Source organism: Antechinus flavipes, chromosome 1 (assembly GCF_016432865.1).
Source record: "Antechinus flavipes isolate AdamAnt ecotype Samford, QLD, Australia chromosome 1, AdamAnt_v2, whole genome shotgun sequence".
Classification (NCBI taxonomy): Eukaryota; Metazoa; Chordata; class Mammalia; order Dasyuromorphia; family Dasyuridae; genus Antechinus; species Antechinus flavipes.
The window spans coordinates 347,578,681-347,600,329 of NC_067398.1; the positions used below are offsets into that span (position 1 = coordinate 347,578,681).

Genomic DNA, 21,649 nt, shown 5'->3' on the forward strand with positions numbered 1-21,649 from the left:
AGTGGCTCTTTTCAACAATGAGATGATTGAGGCTAGTTCCAATGATCTTGTGATGAAGAGAGTCATCTACACCTAGAGGACTGGGGGAACTGAGTGTGGATTACTACATAGCATTTTCACTCTTTTTGTTGTTGCTTGCTTGTATTTTGTTTTCTTTCTCACTTTTTTCCTTTTTGATCTGATTTTTCTTGTGCAAGATAATGTATATGTATACATACATAGGATTTAACGCATATTTTTACCATGTTTAACATATATTGGGTTACTTGCCATATAGGGGAGAGAGGATGGGAAAGGAGTTATGAACACAAGGTTTTACAAGGGTCAAGTGTTGAAAAATTATCCATGCATATGTTTTGAAAATAAAAAGCTTTAGTAAAAAAAAATGTCTTGTTTCTCTCTCTTTCTTTTTCTTTGTTCATGGCTTTTGAGTCATCCAATGATTCTTACATTTTTCAATCTGTTTTCTGGATCAGTTATTTTTTTTGAGAACTTATTTCACATTTTCTTCTACTTTTTCAAACTTTTGAATTTTATTTTATTATTGTTTAAGAAGTCACTAGCTTTCATTCGGCAAATTCTGATCTTCAAGAAGTTGGAGAAAATTTAAAATGTGCAATTTTTCAAATGCAAATATGCTCACACTTCTTCCTATTTAATTCCAGATTTAGCTCAATGTTCAACTGTAGAATATAAACAAGTTATATTGTACTGATGAACTCCTAATGCATATTTAGATAATATATATCATTCATCTACTATTTTTATTTTTATGCATGACAGATGAAATTTTTGAGTCATTGTAGATTTCATTTGAGAGGCTCTGCAATCTTTTGGTTTTGTTATTGTGCAGTCATTTTTCAGTTTTACCTGGTTTTTCTAGGGATTCTTGACAGTTAGTGAAGTGATTTGCCATTTCCTTCTCTAGCTTATTTTACAGATGAGAAAACTGAGGCAAACAGGGTTAAGTGACTTTCTTAGAGTCATACAGCTAGTAAATGTGTTGAGGTCAGATTTGAACTCAGAAATATGAGTCTTCATGACTCCAGAATCAGCATTCCATGCCACTTAGCTGTCCCTGTAATCTTTTGGAGCATAATCCAATCATCAAAATGTTATTTACAAATAGGAGCATCTATAGGAACATATAACCTATAGGCAATATGTCATTTGGATTGTGTGCTTTATGTCTACTATGGTAAATACCTTTGATAAGAACATATCTCTATTCTATGGATGTAGCTTAACCTTTTGGTGGTTCAACTTCCTTAATTGTAAATGAGGGAACTGGATCAGTTGATCCAGAAAAGAAAAAAAGTACTCTTCTGCTCTAAATCTATGATCCTATGATCTATATGATATTAAAAAGATGGCCAAGAATCTATCAGAGAATCTTACATGATCTTACAAAGACACCTTTTTGGTAGACAGCCTTTAGAGCTTCATTTTACTCAATCAAATTAAATTCTTTTCTAATGTCACAATAAACACAACAAATTCCTATAGTCTTAATGATTTTCAGTCAATTATGTAATTACATAAAGATGTGGTCTGCTGTAAAATACCATGAATGAAAGCATGCCCTTTTTTGTTCCTGTGTTTTCATAAAGTCCTTAATACATCTATAAAAATACAATAAATAATGATTTTGTGGATACAGGAATGTAAGCATATGTCAGTAGTGATCGATAATTCCACAATTACCTTTTTCACTAATAATAATATCTGTGATTTTCCTCCAAATGATTTCCTTTTTTTCCCATTCTAAAATACTCTGATCATTGATCCCTCACTGAATGCCCTCAAAAATATGTCGTGACCAGTAAGGACCTCCTTTATGTTCAATTTATCTGGTGAAGCTGCTCTTATCTTTGTTTTCTTTAACATTATTTCTATTTCCTCACGGAAAAAGCTAAGATAGTGCTATTATAATTTAAGTCTGGTGGTTCAGCCAATACAGATGAAGAAAAGTTTGTTGTAGAATCTGAGTGGTATGTTGTTTCTGGTTTCATAATTGCTTAGGACCTAATACAATTGGGACTTTTGCTACATTTTCTGCAATCTAATTTTTCCCTTAGTACTTCACTGTTTTATAAGGTAATATTATAACTCATAAACTCTTGCTATAATAATCCTTGGACCTATTCTATCATTGCTTTGCAAGGAGATTAAGTGTTTATAGTTAAAATGATTTCTATATTTGTCTGGTCTCCTTTTCATGGCACTTACATTTGCTTTATATCAGTGAACATCTGCAGTTTGCCCTCATATTATTGCCACAAACTTTTTTTTAATTTCTTAATAATGGTAGATATGTTTTGAGAATATAAACTCTTTATTTTTAATTTATGGAAGCATCCACAATAGTCAAGCATCCACAACAACCATTACGTGACAATGGTTAGATCACATAACCTCCCTGGTTCTCTGTAAAATGAGAGTTGGACTAGATGGCCTCTGAAGTAACTTCCAGTTCTAGAATTATGACTGAATGTCTGCAATAGAATACACAGTTACAGTTGGAGACACAATGCATTTCCACTGAGAATCCTGATAGATAAAAACAAAAAGATCAAATACAATGCTGTGTTACAGGATTTGGATGGAGGGGAGAGAGAGTGATAAATTTTAACTCCTATATGAAGGAATAGATAAGGAATAAAATTGTAGTAAATAGATTTTCTCTGTTTTCATTAATGATGGAAAAAGAAGCAAATAAATAAAGAGAATTTGGAGTACTTAGCAACAAAAGTTCCTGATTGTAAGAGTTATGAATTAGTTGAAGATATTACTGTGATAGTTCCTCAATGATTTGAAGCAAATCCTAGTGATTAAAAACTAATTGCACTATATAATCATTGAGAAATAGTGTTCCCAAAAGTCTTTGAGCAGTTTTAAGTTACTAAAGCTTAAAACTACTTAAGATTTGTGGGAAACCCTCTCTACACTATACATAAAATTTTTAAAATAAGAAGGAAATGTTTACCAAGTGAAATATTGACCTATGTAGTCTAATTTCTTGTGTTCAGTTTCCTAAGATGATTTTATAGGCTTAGCTTTGGTTCTTTTCTGAGGGACTCTACCAAAAACATATATTCAAGGCTGCTATTTGTTAGCTGGCCTCACTCTATCACCTTTAACTTTGGATAAAAAAAAAAAAAAAAAAACTCATTAAGCCAAGCTGCTTCAGCTACATTATCTTCATCTAACTAGGCATTCAGAGAATTACCTATCCTCTCTGACCCCATAGTTCTGTTAATGGCTTCTGTCAGTCATTTAATGTCAGTGCTGTCCAGGTCATGGATTTTCTCTATTTGACGGATCATCCAAGATAAAGACAACCTCTTCTCCACAACAGCCTAATATTGCTAGAGTTATTTTCTCCTGGAAGTATCATGGCTAAACCACTGTACTTGGAAGAAGGAAGAAGTGAGGTCTTACCTCAGACATTTACTGGCTATATAAACCTGTATGAATCATGAATCATGTAATCTCAATCTCTCTCTCTCTCTCTCTCTCTCTCTCAAATTTCTCATCTCTAAAATGGAGAGAATGATAATAATGTACTTGGCAGGGTTGTTAAAAAGATCAAATAAAATAATTTATCTGAAGGGATAGATAAAGCACTATTATAATTATCAGATGTCAACTATTGTTTTTATTATTGCTGTTAAATGTTATCAAAATTATTACTAAAATTGTTATTAATGTTGTTATTAAAATAGTATCACAGATCTAGAACTAGAAGGGAAGTTAGAAATCACTGACTCCAACTCCACTATTTTACAGATGAGGAAAGAGAGGGTCAGAAAAGTTAAATGACTTGCCTAGTTACTAATTATTAGAAAAGAGAGCTGAACCCAAGTCTTCCTGATGCCAAGAACTATACCTTTCCATAACACATAGATTACCTAAAAGTTCCTTTCTTTCCTATAGTTTCAGGATTCTGAATTCTAATAAAGGTGTTCATAATGTCAAGTTATATTTTATAACCATTTCTATCACTTAGGTATTTTAGAATAATTTTTAACAAGCTGTCATTAAAAGAAATTCGCATGTCCTAGGCATTACAGAGTAGGTAAGAAAGCTGGTCTTATAGTCAAAAATCTTTTCTTTGATATTTACTAGCTATGTGATTATGAACAAATCACTTTACCTCTCAGTGATCCAGACAATATTACACTCATCCCCCCAATTCTCCTGTTTCTTTTCCCAAGACTAGATCTTTTCGGTCTCAAATAGGCTAAAATGAAGTGATTGGTGGCTCCCTCTTTCAGGGGCTCATAATATTAACTGTCAGACTCAGTATGAACAACCAGATCAGTCTAGCCCGTGGCTAACTTAAGAACTCCCTGATGCCAGGCTACCATTTAAGCCTAACAACATTTTAGGATTGAATTACTGAATGGCACCTGTACTAGTAGAGAGGGTTTCCCACAGGGTTAAAGTCTCCTCTAAAAAGTTTTACAGAGTATCATGGTTTATGTGTTTTTTTTTTATTTTGCTGAATAACAAGAAAGGTATATATTTAGAAATGAAGGTATATATTTACAAATGAAGGCAAAGTAAAAATATATGATAGCAATTAAAATAAGATTTAAAAAATTAAAAAATTTATATTGTACATTTTAAACAGGATTTCTAAATATTAAATAGCTGAAATTAATAGATTTGTATATGTACTTACCAGGGTGACCAAGATTATTTAATTCATCTATAATGAAATTAAAGAAACCAAGTTAACTTTGTCATTTTATAAACATTACATCAATTTAATTATAATCAAGGAAAGTGAGTTTTAAGAAGCTATATAGTTTTTAGTATAAAATTTTCAAAGGATTCAAATGTGAGGAACTGATTAAAAGGGAAGAAGGAACATGTCCTATTGATGCCAATTGCGGATTGTAATCAATGATATATTTTTCTTTTAACTTCACAGTTTTCTCGATGTTTGTCAATTAAGTACAGAAAATACTTTTTATGAGAGATTTTGATGGGCAGATTTGAGAAGATCACAGGATCACATAATTATACCTACAAGGAACCTCTGAGATCATATGATCCAACACTTTCATTTTATAGATGAGGAACTGAAATCCACAGAGGTTCAGGATCTGCCCAAGATAACAAGGCTAACAAGTGACAGAATTGGGAACCAAATTTTAATTCCAATTACATCATTACTTTCACTGAAAGAATAATTTGTATATTGGCTCAACACTAAAACCACTAATTAAGAAGGCAGAGTATTCACTAGCCCTGAGAAAGAAGAATAGGATTTAATTCTCACCTCAGACATTCATTAATTGTGTGGCCTTGGGTAATTCAAGACTTCCCTGAGAATTAGTTTCCCTTTCTGCAAAATGATGGCGCTAGATTTGATAATTTATGAGATCTTTTCCAGTTCAAAATCTATAATCCTATGATATGAAACATGATTTGAAAAACTGATTTAATTATAGTCCAAACTAACTGACAAATGGTCTTTAATGAAATGGGTAATATGAAACATGGAGTATACATTCTGTGGATAAAAATAAATATGATAAAGTACAATGTTACTACAATATATTATTTATTATATTTCTAACTATCAATTATGGGGAAAAAAACACCTTTTTAAATCAAACTTTATTTTAGGAAGAAAAATTGGACTTAACTTTTTTACTAACATTTTGGGTATATTTCATATTATTTCATGCTCAGAACTTTTTGAAAAAACTTTTTTGTAAAGTTATTTTTCATAGGAGGACATGGACAAGAACAGCACAGAATGAGAAGGTAAAGAAAGGCATCTTTGGAGGGAATACCCACATTAAAGAGATCACAGGTGAAAGCAGATATAGTACATACAATGACTATTCATATTATTTGTATTATAGGCATCAACTAATAACTAAATTATACTAAAAAGAACCTAATAAAAGGAAAGCAGAGCAAGATAATTAAGCAGATAACCTTGTATTAAAGACAATAACTAGTTTACATCATAAGCTCTTAAAACTGTTATGAAGCATGATAGAAGTAATTTTAGAAAACCAACTACATTCATTAGTAAATTGTAAAAATCATGCAACTTGTCAATTAATAAATGATTTTTAAAAAGAATCTGGGAAGGATAACTTCAAAATCCCTTCCTTGGAAAATGAATATTTAATAACTGTTAGTCTAGGATCTCTTCAGCTGCTAGGAGATCATAATTCACAAATTACGACTTAAAGATAAGAACATAAAGTCTATCTGTCATCAAGCATTAAGATTCCAAAAAAATTATAACCATAACTAAAGTTGGATAAGGGAATTATCATTCCAATAAGAAATATTAGAATAGTAGGAAATCCAAGAAACATAAAGAAGTCTTATCTTTTTCTTAGTGCACTTTAGTAAAGTCTAAGGAAGTTTCAGAGGCAGGAACTGAAAAAAATACTTGCTGAACTAAACCATATTTTTCTAATAAAATGGCACTATGCAAAAGAATAATGGCTTAGGTTTTAAATGTAATGATTGCAATTGAAGTAAAATACTTGTTTAAATACTATTTTTGCTTAGTTCAAAAAGAAAAATTAAAATCCTTTATTCTCAAATTGTACAAAACAAAAAATAACACTATAGATTAAAAGGTATTACTTATGAAAATAACTAGGAAATTTATTAGTGTTATATTTTATAAGTATACTTAATATTATTTAACCAAACACATGACCATAAACTTTAAATGACATTTGAGAAATATTTTCATTTCAGAGGCATATAATTATTGGAGGAAGAAATGAAAGAAACCAAACAAATATTTAAGAAAAGAGATCCTTCTACCATCTTAGGATCTTTTAATATAAAAATTGCAAGAAAACAATTGCAACTCTTATGCCATTCACTTAGAAAAACTGCTAGTATACTATAATATTAAATTGCATACATTATATAATATGCCAATCACTGCATGAATGGTATTATAACAGCAGAGTCACAATGCTTTAAAGAGTTTACAAAATTCTGAAAATCAAGAGGAATTTGAAATAAATATGGGACATCCTTTAGTGAAAATATTTTAAATCTGATTAACCCATTTGTAGCTAGTATTTTTTTTCTGTCACTGCACTCATAATGTATCTATAGGTAAGCCATACCCAATAGTAATCAGCATGCAGAAGATTTTATTTTTACAACCAGAACATTATACTACCTTCAGTGCATTCCACTGCCTCATCTGTTCTTCCTTGTTTTAGAAAAAACAAATTTGAAGGTATTACTGTAATTCATATTTTTTGGAAGGGCAGAAATTAAAGCACACAAATAATAAATACTATAGAAATTATTTTTGCTAAACCAACATATTAATCAAACATATACTGTAGAATATGAAATTGGGGAGTAATGTCTAGTTAGACTGCAAACATAAGTTGGGGCCAGCTTGGATAGGGCTTTAAGAGCCAAATAGAGAGCTTCTAGGTTATCCTACAGACAAAAGGAAGCCATTGGAGTTAGCCGAATAAAGGTGTCACATGGTCCAATTGGAACTTAAGGAAAATCACACTGGCATCATTGTGTGGGATAGATTGCATTGGTGAGAGAACTGAGACAAGGAGACAATTTAAGAAACTGTTAAAATATTTTATTTAGATGAGAAGTTATGAAAGCCTTAGATGGTAACTGTGTGAATGGAAGGAAAAGATCAGTTATTAAAGATATAGTAAAGGCAGAAATGGTAGGTATGTGTAGTAAGTGAGAGTGAAGAGTCTAGGATAATGCTGAGATTATGAATCTTAAGAAGATGGAAAGATGGCGTGGCTTCAACAGAAACAATTTTGTAAGAGGGGAGAATTTAGGAGATGATGATGAGTTCAGCTGTACATTCTCTCTTTTTTGTGGTTTTAAATTCAACAACAATAAACCTTCCACATAGATAAGACATGGGAAAACTGGCCCCTGTGAAAAAAAAAGGCCTTTTAATTGAATGTCTGTGTTCATATAATAAATTTCGAAGTAAAACTTTGCTTCTAAAAAATAAAATGCAATTATGTGAAATTAATTATATGAACTTATGTTTAAAGGAAAAGAAAATTGCTTTGAAGAAATCTGGTTACTTAAGTGCAAATAAGCCGAATTTTGCTATTTTTATTACTGCAATTATGAAAAAAATATTGCTCACCTATAATGATTTCTACTTTCTTGCTGTCTTGATTGTCATGATCATTATACACATGACACCAATAGGTTCCCTGATGCTCCAAATCGACATAAGGCACCTTTATAAACAAAAGGACACAAGAAATTTCAGACTTAATTAGAACCAGGAACTAATAAAACTAGTAACTAATAAAAAGGAACAAAAGTAATTTTCTAACAAAATTAGGTAATTTCACAAATTTCTGGATAAGATTTGTTACATTTCATTAATTTTACTAGAGCCAGTAAATAATTTTTAAAAAGGTGATGTGGATATAAAATTATACTATTTAATATTCTGACTGTATGCCCCAGAAAAGCTTTAGTATCCTAGTGTAGCTATATACAAGGATCAATAAGTATTTAAAAATAGTAATTATCAGATATTAGAGATAGATTATGAAAATATCTTTAAAACTAAAAAAAGTCCACATGCATTGTTCTTCTCATATAACTTATAATGAACTGTTTACCAAAAATAAAGGATAATATTTTCCAAATATCATTTCCCTACCCTATATAACTTTTTTGTTCCATGTGTTATTGGAAATCCATTTCTGAACCACTGGTAATGGGGAATAGGGCTTCCAATAGCCACACATTGTAGAACTAATGTGTTGCCCGGTTTCAACCTTTGGGGTTTTGGTTCAATACAGATCTGTAGCTTGGTTTCAGAGGAGCCATCCAAACTTCCTTAATCAAAAAGAAAAAAGACCATTAAAAATAAATAACATAAGTATTCACTATTTTTTACAATCAGAATTTTACAATTTTCCTTTAGTTTTTATGTATTGCAGATATATTCTACTTATATATATCAGCTTTTTGAGGTTAGAAAGAGTGATACAATACATAATCTTGCACTAGTAATTTAACATAACTAGAAGTTTCAAATCCAAATGGGACCACATCTCTATCTTTAGTTCATTGTTAGACTACATCTAGAGATTAGTGATCTGCTAACTCTCCTGTGAGATTAAAAACCAGCTTCAAGAATCTATCTCAGTGCTATCCGCTCACCTTCAGCATTACAGTCCCTATGCCTTCAAATGCTAGAAGTCACTTGTAACCAAGGTATCAGATTGAAAGTTTTTAAACATGATTTCTAGGTTACTAATTACATGATGTAGTAATTAGCAGAAATACTGAATAGGTTAGGATGAAGGAGCTTGTGGCATATCACTGAAGAGCTTCCAAAGGGTCTATGAGTAAAGTGTATAAGCATCATATAGTACAACTTCATTTATTAAATAATGAACCTTCTGGAACCTTCACATATTCATTGACATTTCAGGACTAGAAATAACCAGCAGTATGATCTAATGCAAGGATTACTGAATTTGGATCCAGATGATCTGTGTTCAGATATAGGTTTCTGTCAAGACACCTTTGTGACTGAACAAGTCACAACCTTTCTGGATTCCATTTTCCTCTCAATAAAATGATGAATTTTTTTCAGATGACCCTTTGAGTTCTACTTCAATGAACTGTAATCCTGAAAGGAAACATCCCTTCTTTGATGGCAATGCATGGAGCAAATGAATATAGCCAAGAGAAACCAAAGGCCCTAAAATTAAAGCTGACATGTCACATTTGGCTAATTTGCCACAAACAAGAAAAGGTACAATATAATAGTGTGAAAAAAGTTTGCAAAAGATCATTTTTTCCCCTCTGTAAAAGTAAGATACACGGGAGAAATGAAAGGGGATAAAATAGACAAAAAGAAAATCAAAGAGAATAAAACATGATACTCAATAGCAATGACAGTAAGAATTAGAAAGGTAGAAGCATACGAAAACAAATAAATGTAAGGCATTAGGAACAAAGGTACAAAAAAGTAATGCACTCTGTCATATATATGTCCAGGTCTTTAAAGATGTAAAACATGTCTCTTTTATTTATTTAAATAAATGAATATTTATTTAGAATTAGAAAATATTTCTTCTTTTTTATTTGATAATAGGAGAGTAAAGAAATCAATTGTGATATAACTTAAGGACACTTGAAGGCATCAGTAAGCCACGTAAGACAAACAAATTCAATATTGATCAACAGTGGCAGTGATGCTCAAACCAGATTAAAATGAGAAATATTTAGCAAAACAAATACAAATACAATGAAACATAGATAATGTTATAATGTTAATATGAGACTTTCTAAGTCAATCTGTGGCTTACGCAGATTGTATAATTTAGTGGTGCCCATTCTTATGTGAGTTTAATACTAGTGGCCCAGAGCCTGGTGTAGAAATGGGAAGGAAATATAATTCATTATATATGTTACCTTACAAACCCTGAATTATCAATAAAAAGGAAGATTGTATTTGATATGTATTTTAAAGGTTAATAGATCCAAACTATCCTTTCTTGACTCCAATCCTCATCTCCACTTCCTTCCAGATTAGGAACTTGGACTCCATTCTAGAGTTCCCCATGAGCTCTCAGAGGTGAGCCTTTGCCTTACTCTGCTTGAAATCAAGCTTCCACCTCATTTCCAGGCTACCTGTTCTAAATCATGTCTTCTGCAAATTTTCCCAGGTCTCTTTCATATACTGTCTTCACCATTAGAATATAAGACAAAACAGTCAAGGCAGAACACTGTCAAGAATTCTGTAATTAAATTTTTATGAATCATGTGAAAATTTGGAATATTGAAATAAATTTAATTACTGCAGATTGGGCAATCAAAGTGGAGGGAGGATGGGAAGGAGCATGGGGAAATCATATGTAACCAGGAAACAATTTCTACAGAGATGTTAGCTTCTGAATTACATTTTTTTGAATTGTTGTAGAGGAGTTAACTGAACCCAAGCTATTGTTTTTAATCTCTCTTTCTCTTTTAACCTCACTGACTTGTAATTTTGAAATGCTATTATAAGGCATCTAATTTTTATAATTCTGAAGATAGTTTCTATTTCACACAAAAAGTGTCACAATATTCAAATTCCTACTGTCTATCTTTCCTCTGTTCTTCTCAAGTAAATGTTAAGGAAAAAAAAACACAAAAGTCTAACCTAGATATTCAATAACAGCAGGATGTTTATTCTTTTAATTACCACTCTCTTCCATACAAATGATTCGGAAATCTAGCTTCACTAACTCCCAAGATAAAAGGAGGTAGATATTTCTAGAGGGAACAGACTTCTAAATGTAGCTATTAGGCAATTTTTTTTAGTCACCTATACTTCTGTCCTATTTTAATACTCAAATGCAAATAAGTGCTTTGAATGCACTTGTGGAGATGAAGAGAAAAAAAGTCTCTTTCATATAACTATTTTTTAATATTAGTTTAACCTGCTACTTTTCTTTCATTTAATGCAATAATATCACATCACCAAATCAATTTGTTTCATAAAAACTAATTATTATGTACCAAAATCCCTAATTTATTCATTTTTTTCTAGTGAGGGTCACATGATTATAGATTTAGAAAAAGGCATTAGAGGTCATCTAGTCCAACTTCTTCATTTCACAGGAGGAACTGAGACCCACAGAGTTTAAGCAACTTGTCAACAACTTGTCCCACAGATAGTAAGAGACAAAGATGTTTCATAAATGTATCATTAATTAACAACCTGCAATTATGAAGAGGTTGTTCTGGAGAAAAATTATTAAAATAATTACTATAGAATGTATTTTATGATTAAACATACATTTCCATTATATTTTAAAATGAAAAAATAATGGCAATCTCACCAGCTACACATATGTAAATTAGTGTTGATGATTTGTGGGCACAAAGCATTAAAATCAGTTTCAATACTATGATAAGACTTATGTTTGTAACGTTTTAGATTTTTTATATTAGCATTTACCATAAACTCTCTAAATAAAGTCTGTAGCAAGAAAGGCTATTTTTAAATTCACTAAAGTGTGGAAAAACATGTATTTTTTTTAAATAAATTTTAAAATGTGTATTTTTTAAACTAAAAATAAATTTTTTGTTCTTTTACCAATTATTATGATAATCATTTTATTCTACTTAATCAAAATCTTCCATGACTTTTAAAGACTTAAAAAAGTGAGGATGCAGAATTACAAATGGTACAAAAAAATTTAAAATGGTTGCCTTTTTATTCTTATTGTACTATTTCCATTACTTTCATGAAAAAATTACTGCTCATATCTATTATCTTTTTAATGTATATTATATTCTTTTTGAAGCAATCAATAATATTCTTATTCAATCATTACAACATTCCTTCTCTGTCTGAGGTACTATGCTAAGTACTATGCTGTGTTAAGTACTTGTTTAAAGGTAATTTCCCCATTACACTGTAAGCTCCATGAAAACAGGGACTTTTTTTTTTTGTACTTCAGCATCTAACTGTGCTTTACATATCATAGGCAATAATATTAGTAGTTGATATTTATATGGCACTTTAAGATTTGTAAAATAGATTATGTATGTTTTCTCATTTGATCCTTATAGAAATCCCATAAATTATTATTATCTTCACTGGCTATTACGGGGTACTGTGGATAGCTTCATGTTCATATATACCTGCTATCTGCCACATTAAAATGTAAGTTTTTTGTGCTTTTCATTTAGACATTCCCCTCTTAATCTTCAGCATCCCTCTTCCTTTAAAATGAAGTTCAGGCATGCTCTTCTGCCTGAAGCCTTTCTTGATTCCTCAACTGAAAATGTCCTCCAAACTATCATGTATTTAACTATTTTATGTGTATAAATACATACACTTTAAAAAATTTAACTTTATATTTATGCTGCATTAATTTTCATATGTACTTAGTTTCCCACATTAGAGTAAAAACTCATTGCATGTAGAAATTATTTGATTCCTTATTCTTTTATTTCCAGCACCTAAAATAATTCCTAGCATATAGTAAGCTTTTAAATACTTATCGAATGACTGACGCTATCTATGCTACCACCAATATAGCCGGTCTTGAGATATGGTCTCTTTAATAACAACCAAAATTCTTTTGATATTCTGGTAATTAAACCTTCTCAGGTGGAATAAAAGATAAGATCTTTTCTGTATTTGCGAGGTTTTTACACTTGGATACTTCTTGTGAATTTGGCACGTACAGCTGAGAAATAGGCATACTTCTATTTCTGTTCTCTATATTAACTTTTATAAAATTCTATTTATTAACAACTTTTTCTTTTTGGGAGAGTTGTATTTATTTAGGTCTGAAGAGAGGAAATTGAAGTCTCCCACTATTATAATTTTTTAATTTTTTTTTTCCTATGCCATTTGATACATATGTTGCTATGCCATAATATATATATATATATATGTTCAATACTGATGTTGTCTATACTACCTTTTAGTAAAATGTAGTTACCCTGTTTCTCTCCATTAATTAGGTCTATTTTTGCTTTTATCTGAAATGGTGACTTCTACCCTTGCCTTTTTTTGAAAACTTCAGCTAAAGAGAAATAAATTCTTCTCCAGCTACTTATATTAACACGGCATGTATTTTATTGTTTAAAGTATATTTTTTGTAAACAATATATTGCTGGATTTTGGTTTCTAATTCATTCCACTATTCTCTTCCATTTTTTTTACAATTCAGTTATGAATGCTGTGTATTTCATTCTATCCTATTTTTAGACTTATTCTTCTCTTTCTTTTCCTCCCCCTCTTTTACACTAGGTTTTGCTTTTGACTAATATCTTCCTTAATCTACCTTCCCTCTTATTTATCTTTTTCCTTAGCCCCTTTCTTTCCTATTTCTCATCTTTATTAAGAAATTCAAAGAATTTCTTTCCATCCTCATCCTATTATAGTTGATGCTCTTGATCATTCCTTTATTTTTAATTTAGCTTTTCTTTGTTCTGGCCATTGTTCTTATATGTTTTAGTGATCATTTTTAGTAAGTTCCCTCTGCTGGATCAACATCTATGGTCTGCATCCTGTGTGGCTATATCTCTGGGTTTTTTTTTTCCCTTCTGGCTCTATGTTCTTTTTTCAATGACATAATTTTTCATGAATTCAGCTATTATCTCTCTGTAAATGATGCTCAGATCTATCTCTCTTATCCCCATCTCTCTTTTGAACTCTAGTCCCTCCTCACCAACTTCTTCACTTAGGTGAATTAGTATTCTTACACAAAGTAGATAGTATTTTCAAGTCCAATATATCCAAAACCAAAGTCCATAGTTAACTGTATAGTTATTCTGTCCTTCCCCTACCCTCTCACTAGAAATGTAGGATCCTTGAGAAAACATTTTTCATTTTTGTTTATTTCTAGTGCCTAGCATATTCTTATACATGGTAGATATTTAATAAATGCTTATTGGATTGAAGTTTCCATGAACCATATAACTGATTATCTATTAAATCTTAATGCGAAACAGAACTGATTTCCAAAGAGCTTTATTTTGTTTGTTTTATACAATACACAAATCTTAGTCACCTGAGTATGGATAAAAATAAATATCACACAATACAGGGTCTCAAGTGAATTCAAATTTATTTTATTATCATGTTTTAAATTAAACATGAGTTTCAACAGAAAATGGGAGAAATTTAAATTAATTTTAAGTAATATTAATTTCTTCCCAAAGCAGATAGGAGAAAAAGCAACTATTCTTCTTTCCATCCCCAAATTAAAAGAAAACTTAATTTGACACTTACTATAGGAATCTTCAGAGACTTCACAAACATCCAGCTGTGCCCATTGGCTGAATTCAAAGGTAGAATTATTATTCACTCGACAAACATAAAAGCCAGAATCCTTTGCAAGCACTGGATTAAAAATAAGCTCTGGAGAATTCCCATGTGGAATCTATGCGAAGCACACAAAAAAAGGAATTTTTAAATACTTGTTTAATTTAATTCTTTTAAAAAGAACCTTAAGAAAATTAAAAATTTAAAGCCTAATATATGCAATCTTAAAATTTCTTTTAAAAAGAATCTTAATAAAATATAAATTTAAAAGCCTAATATATATAATTCATGATCATAGGATCACACAAAATGTGTGATTCTTCTTCTGGAACAATTACTAGTTTAAAAAATTGTTTTACAATTAAAATGTTTTAAAATATCAAGTCAATTCTTATAGAGAAACTAATTTTTTTTTATTTTTATTTGGATCTTTTGGTTTTACTTCATTTAAATTTCCCAATGAACTCCTCTTTTTCTTTCCCCAAGAGTCATATTTTTATAACACAGACTAAAAAAGAAAGAAAATAGTTCAGCCTTCTTATACTTCTTTGGCAACAAACTTGACCACTATAATTTCACTATTGTTTTTCTAGTTCTGTTTATTTCACTTTGCATCAGCTTATGTACATTTTCCTCTGCTACTCCACTTGCTCCATAATCCTCATTTCCTCCCTATCATAATAAATTTCATTCATTTACCACAATATGTTTAGTCACTCCCCAATCAATGAGTATCTCCTTGTTCGTTTCTCACTACTCTCCTATTTCTTTTCTCTTCAAAGACTGTCAGTACTCATACTATTTCCTACACTAGTTATTAATCATAAAGGTAGACTTCAACTTTAGCCTTTGTGAAAGATAAATTATCCAAAGGGGTAAACAAAGTGGGTAAAAGAAACAAATCAACTAGAATGCTCTCATTTAACCTGTATAACTAACTTACTATTTCACTATTTGCTTAGCTTCTGAGATGGATAACTCTGAATGGGTTATTCCATCACTAAAGTGCCTATCTTATGTAACAGAAAATCAGCTATGCTACAATGTTTAAAAATAGTTCAATTACTCACATCTTTAAAAATTAGAAACTACTTCTCTGTTGGTTTGTGTAAAATATTTTTATGAGTTAAGTAACCCTAAAGAAAACACCTTTTCAATGGCACATCTATTATTAGAGTTAACAGAAAAGAACCAATTTTTAAAGAAAAACCCAATTAGAGATTATTAATGTGGAATATTACATTTTTATTGATCTAAAACATTCCATTATGTAAAAGGTACAAAAAGTCAGGAGTGTCAGATTACATGGGAAATGGACCAAAGAACTACAAATGGACTAAATGGTGCTAGAATAATATCTAATGAAATAAATTGTAGTGTTAATACAACAATATTTATATGTACTTTTAAAAAATTCCCTAAAAGATATTCAGGACACTAACTCACTTTTCCTAATTTTCTTATCTGTCTCCTTGAACTTATGTAAATGTAAAAGATTATTACCTCTTTTTTCATTTTGAACCATTGATACTGCACAAAAGGATGTCCAGTTGCTCGACAACAAAGCTTGACGTGTTGTCCTGCTAATATAGCTTTTGAGACTGGGTTTACAATAATCTTTATTCCTTTAGGGGGAAAAAATGAAAATTCAACTGATGAGAAAAGCTTTCCTAATTAATATTCTTCAAATTAAATGAAAATTTTGCAATTAGACTGTGGATTTACTTTTATTAATAAGTTTCCAGTTAAAAATCATCATGCCATATTTATAAACGTGAATGTAATGATTTTGTAAAATTATTCAGGAAAAAAGCATATCCACCAAGGACATTTCTCCTTTGTTCACTATAAAATATCATGACAGGGAGTGAGTGTAAAGGGTACAGATCTTTTCATATATTATTCAAACATTAGTCAAATGAGATAATGTACATAAAGCATGTTGAAAACTTAAAGCAACTTACCTATGTAAGGTATTATTATAGTTATTATGAGTCTACTTCATTAATCCAAATTCTTTAGGATCAAATTCAAGGACTTCTATAAACACATTTGAACCTTTTTGTATACATTTCCTTTTCTATTCTCTACCCTAAAATCAACTAAAATACTTAACACAGCCATCAAATTACACATCTTTGTGTCTTTGCTCACACTGCTCTCTATACCTTGGAATCTTATCCACCCCCAACTCTTTTGGTGAAAATCATAACCATTTTTCACTGAGTTGACTCAAATGCAGGAAGTCACAAAATGTTCCCAAATTCATTAGCCAGACATATTCTTCTCCCTCCTCTGCCCTTTTATAATACCTGATGGTACCCCTGTATTTATTACATTCTACTTTATATTAAATATTAGTATGCATATTTTCCCTCTGCTATTAGACTAAACTACTTCAAGGTAGGGTGTGGAACTTTTTTATCTTTGCATCTTATTATGTATCTATCACTTTGCTTGGCACATAGCAGGCAATCAATTTTTGCTAAATGAATGAAATTGACATTTCAGCACTATTTCCTCTGGATAAATCAATAATAATCAGTTATTTGATATTTTACTAATTTGGTGAATGTTTAATCAAAATGAAATTGAGTTAGTCACTAAAAAAATTTTTTTTGAAAGAGCAACACGTTCCCTTCTAATGATATTATCCCACCTTACAGTAAATCCATCATTACCTAGAAAATAAAATCAGAGAATCTCAGAGCTGGAAAGGATCTAGGAAATCCTCTAGTTTAACCTTCAGCCTATCAGATTCTCCTTTCCAACATACCAACATTTTGGAGATTTTGAGTGTGAGAGAATAAACTACTGCCCTCCTTCCAAATTGCCTATTCTACTTTTTCATTTATTTCAATTTATTTTATTGATTTCAAGTTAATTTTTAAAAACTGGGACTCCCTGAGTCAATTAGCTCCAAATCTACCTAACTGTATCACTGCCCAACCATCCTTCTCCATCTTGCCCACAAGAACAGAATGAAACTTTGTGAAATGCTTTGCTAAAAATATAAATCTATTTTATTTTATTCCAGGCAAGCTCCTCTAATAAATAATCTATCTGCTCCAAATAGGCTAATGGTTCCAATAACTTCTTCTGCAATTCAGAAGATAGGCTAAAAGAAAAAAAAAAGGCATTTCAATTGTCTACAACATAGCTATATTACCAACCAGATCTTCAGAGATAAAGTAAACAATTACAAAGTTCTATTGGGATGGGACAATGGGATATGACAAAATTATAGAAAAAAATTTTTTTAACTGCTGTGAAGTAAAGGACTATTATCAAGGCAGTTGAGTGGTACAGCAACAGGCCTGCTGTCAAGAAAACCTGAGTTCAAATATGGCCTTAGAAATTTATTAGTTCTATGATCCTGGGCAAGTCACTTAGCCTAAGTTTCCTCAACTATGAAACAGGAGATAATAATAGCATGTACTTTCCAATGTTTGAACATCAAATATGGCAATAATTGTAAACCATTTCAAACAGTGCCTGGCACATAGTAGTTGCAATATATGTTAAGTTTTATGATATTGATGAAGGTATAGGTCATAGCAATACACATCCTCAATTTACTGTGCCTTACACCACAGTTAAAAAAGTATTGTGTTGAAAATGTCTAATAAAAGGCTTTATTTCATTTTAAAATAGTTGAAAATATGACTTTTATAAGGATATGCCTTATGATATGATATTCATATCACTAGGTAATGTATCTTAATATCTGGTGTAGAAGTTCTCTCTCAAAAGAACTTTAAGATGGTGGAACTTCATGTAAGGGAAAGACAAAAACCCTGAAAGAATTTGAAGAATTGTTGAATAAAGATTAACATAAAGTGGAATTTTTAATGTCATTTCTCACTTTTCAGGTAAAGTTTTTTCAACTATCAAAGCTCCTTATTCTGGATCTCCTTGATTTGGCCCTAACCTGGTACTTCAAGTTTCTTGTTCTTCTAATCTAACTCTAGGTTCCAACCTGTGTGATGTTGCCTAAGTCACACTCTTCATGGGTCTTAAGTTTTTCCCTTACTTGCAAAAGTAAATACATTTCCTCCTGGAACCTTCATTTTGAGGAAGTGCAAAAGGGCAGCCATGTTCACTCTTCCTTTCTTCCTTCTCAAGACTTCAACTTTCTTTCCCAGTGAGATGCCTTATTCCTTGTGGCCTTCTCACTCTGGAGGCTTTTGAGACCTCCTTTTCTAATGTATAAGTTTTTCGGGGATTCCCATTTCTAAGAAAGTGCTCAGGATAATCATGCTCACTCTTTTATTCGTCTCTAGGTTTCATTCCTGACCTCTCTTCATACCAGTTAGTCTGTGATTCTTTCTGAATTTTTTTCCTGTGCATTTCAAAAGAAACGACAATGACAATTTTTTCCTTTCTGCCATAGAAATCCTAACCATAACTCTCTACTTCTCGTTTACTCCTTCAAATTAAAGGGAAAAAAAGAAAAATAAAACCTTTGTAATAAACATGTATGTAAAGCAAAATAAATTCCAATATTGGTTGTGTCTGAAAATATATTCTGCAATTTGAATTTATCACCTTTCTGTTGGTAGATAGATAGTATACTCTTAAAACTATTTAATAATTTGCTCTGGCAAATATTCTCAGGTAATAAGCAAAAACACAATTATATATTTCCAAAAAGAGATTTTAAAAATTCCTGTGCAGTACTATCCAACAATGGGCATTAGGTATTTTTGTTAAAAATGCCTAAAAGTTCAAATTTTTTTGTCAGTGAAATTATTAGAGCTAGATAACAATTTATTAGGAATTAAGTTAGAATTACTTGTTGGGGGAGAAGGAGCCAAGATGGCAGAGAATAGACAGATCTTTACTTGAGTTCTTCCTGGTTTTCCTCAGATTTTGGAGTAATAGAACCTAGAAATATTTCGAGTGTAATAAATTTTCAGCAGAAAATATTTTGGAAGGACTTCAGGAAAGATCTGTTTCAATGGGAATGAGGGTGGGGAGACGTGGCCCAAGGCAGGAGCAGAGGCAGAGCTCAAGGTAGAGGCAAGAAATCTTAGCCAAAATATAGCAGTATTGGCTACTCTGCTTTGGTTCAGAAGCCAGGAAATGAGCAGATTATCTGTGAGAACTCTAATGCAACTACAGAAGGCAAATAGTGAGCCCCTGATCCCTTGCATTAGTGGGACTTGGACATTGCTCATCCAGCACAGGATGGAAGCTACCAGCACTGGCCTCAGAGCAGCATAAAACCCATCTGTCATCCTGTAAAGGAAACTAGGGACAATCTTCACTTTGCCCCAGGAGCAGACCTCAAATTTTTAAAATGAGAAAAAAACAAAAAGAGCTCTGATCACAGATAGCTATCATGGACACAGGGAAGAACAGACTTCAAACCTTGAGGACACTAAAGGCAAAATGCTTCCAGATGAAGCCTCAGAGGGTGATGAGTAGATCTCCAACTCATGACTCTATTGGAAGAATCTTGAAAGAGAATTAGAAGAAAAATGGAGAAAGGAAAAGAGAGCTTTGGAAAAGGAAACAAAAATTATATGAATAAAAAAAACTCCTTAAAAAATACAATTTGTCAAATGAAAAAAAATACATACATACATACATACACACACATATGCTGAAGGAAATCACTTCTTAAAAACAGGCTTGGTGAAATGGAAAGAGAACAACTCCCTAAAAAACAGAATTGGTAAAATGGAAAAAAAAAATCCAATGAACAAAACAACTGCTTAAAAAATTCAATTGACCAAATGCAAAAAGAGGTTAAAAAAGGTAACTGAAGAAAATAATTCACTAAAAATTAGAATTGATATTATTCTATAAGAAATAATCAGCAAGATGATTTCAGAAAAGCCTAAAGAGACTTACATGAACTGAAGCAAAGTGAAGTTGAGTACAACCAAGAGAACACTATATACTGCAACAAGAAGATTATACAATGATCACTTGTGATGGGCATGACTCTTTTCAACAGTGAGGTGATTCAGGTAAGTTTCAATAGACTTATGATGGAGAGAGTCCAGAGGAAGGACTGTGGCGACTGAGTGTGAATCATAACATAATATTTCCTTTTTTTTGTTGGTGTTGTTTGCTTACATTTCATTTTCTTTCTCAATTTTTTCCTTTTTGATTTTTTTCTTGTGTAGCATAATTGAGGAACTACGTATAGAAGAATTGTGCATTTTAACAGATATTGGATTATTTGTCCTCTAGAGGGAAAGGGTGGGGAAAGGGAGGGAGAAAAAAATTGGAACACAACGTTTTAAAAGGGTAAAGGTTAAACTATTTATGCATGTGTTTTGAAAATAAAAATTAGAATTGAACAAATGGAAGTGAATGACACAATAAGACAGCAAGAATTGTCAAACAAAAACAAAAAAATGAAAAAAAAAAAAACAGAAGAAAATATAAACTATTTCATTGGATTTTAATCAATCTGGATTACCCAGGACTTAGCAGCTTCCATTTTAAAAGCTCAAAGGGTTTAGAATCTAAAATTCCAGAAGGCAAAGGTGCTTGGACTGCAGCTAAGAATCAACTACTCAATCTTTCAGAGGAAAAGATGGACATTTAATGAAATAGAGGAGTTTCAATTACTTTTGATGAAAAGACCCAAGCTGAATAGAAAATATGATCTTCAAAAGCAGAACTAAGACAAGTAAAAAGTGGTAAAAAGGGAAGAAATAAGACTATTTTTTTTTAAAGGTTTTTGGAAGGGATGTACATCCCTATATGGGAAGATCATATGTGTAACTCTTGAGAACTGTTATCTGTTAGGGATATACTTAGAGGGTATAAGTATAATTTGACTTTATTATAATGATATAAAATACAAACTAGGGGTAAAAAAGA

General features: G+C 31.3%; 1 protein-coding gene across 2 annotated transcripts in view; it reads right to left on the bottom strand.

The window, feature by feature from the left end:
• MALT1 (MALT1 paracaspase) overlaps positions 1 to 21,649 on the bottom strand; it is a 91,961-nt gene that overhangs the window by 56,520 nt on the left and 13,792 nt on the right. The window contains exons 3-8 of one of the 2 annotated variants that reach the window (XM_051969568.1): positions 16,310 to 16,431; positions 14,774 to 14,924; positions 8,681 to 8,859; positions 8,150 to 8,246; positions 7,184 to 7,216; positions 4,688 to 4,714 (exon numbers count right to left, since the gene is read on the bottom strand). In XM_051969568.1, the coding sequence (XP_051825528.1) occupies positions 4,688 to 4,714; positions 7,184 to 7,216; positions 8,150 to 8,246; positions 8,681 to 8,859; positions 14,774 to 14,924; positions 16,310 to 16,431 (609 nt within the window). The remainder of the gene's footprint in view (positions 1 to 4,687; positions 4,715 to 7,183; positions 7,217 to 8,149; positions 8,247 to 8,680; positions 8,860 to 14,773; positions 14,925 to 16,309; positions 16,432 to 21,649) is intronic. The other variant, XM_051969569.1, reaches the window with a different exon arrangement.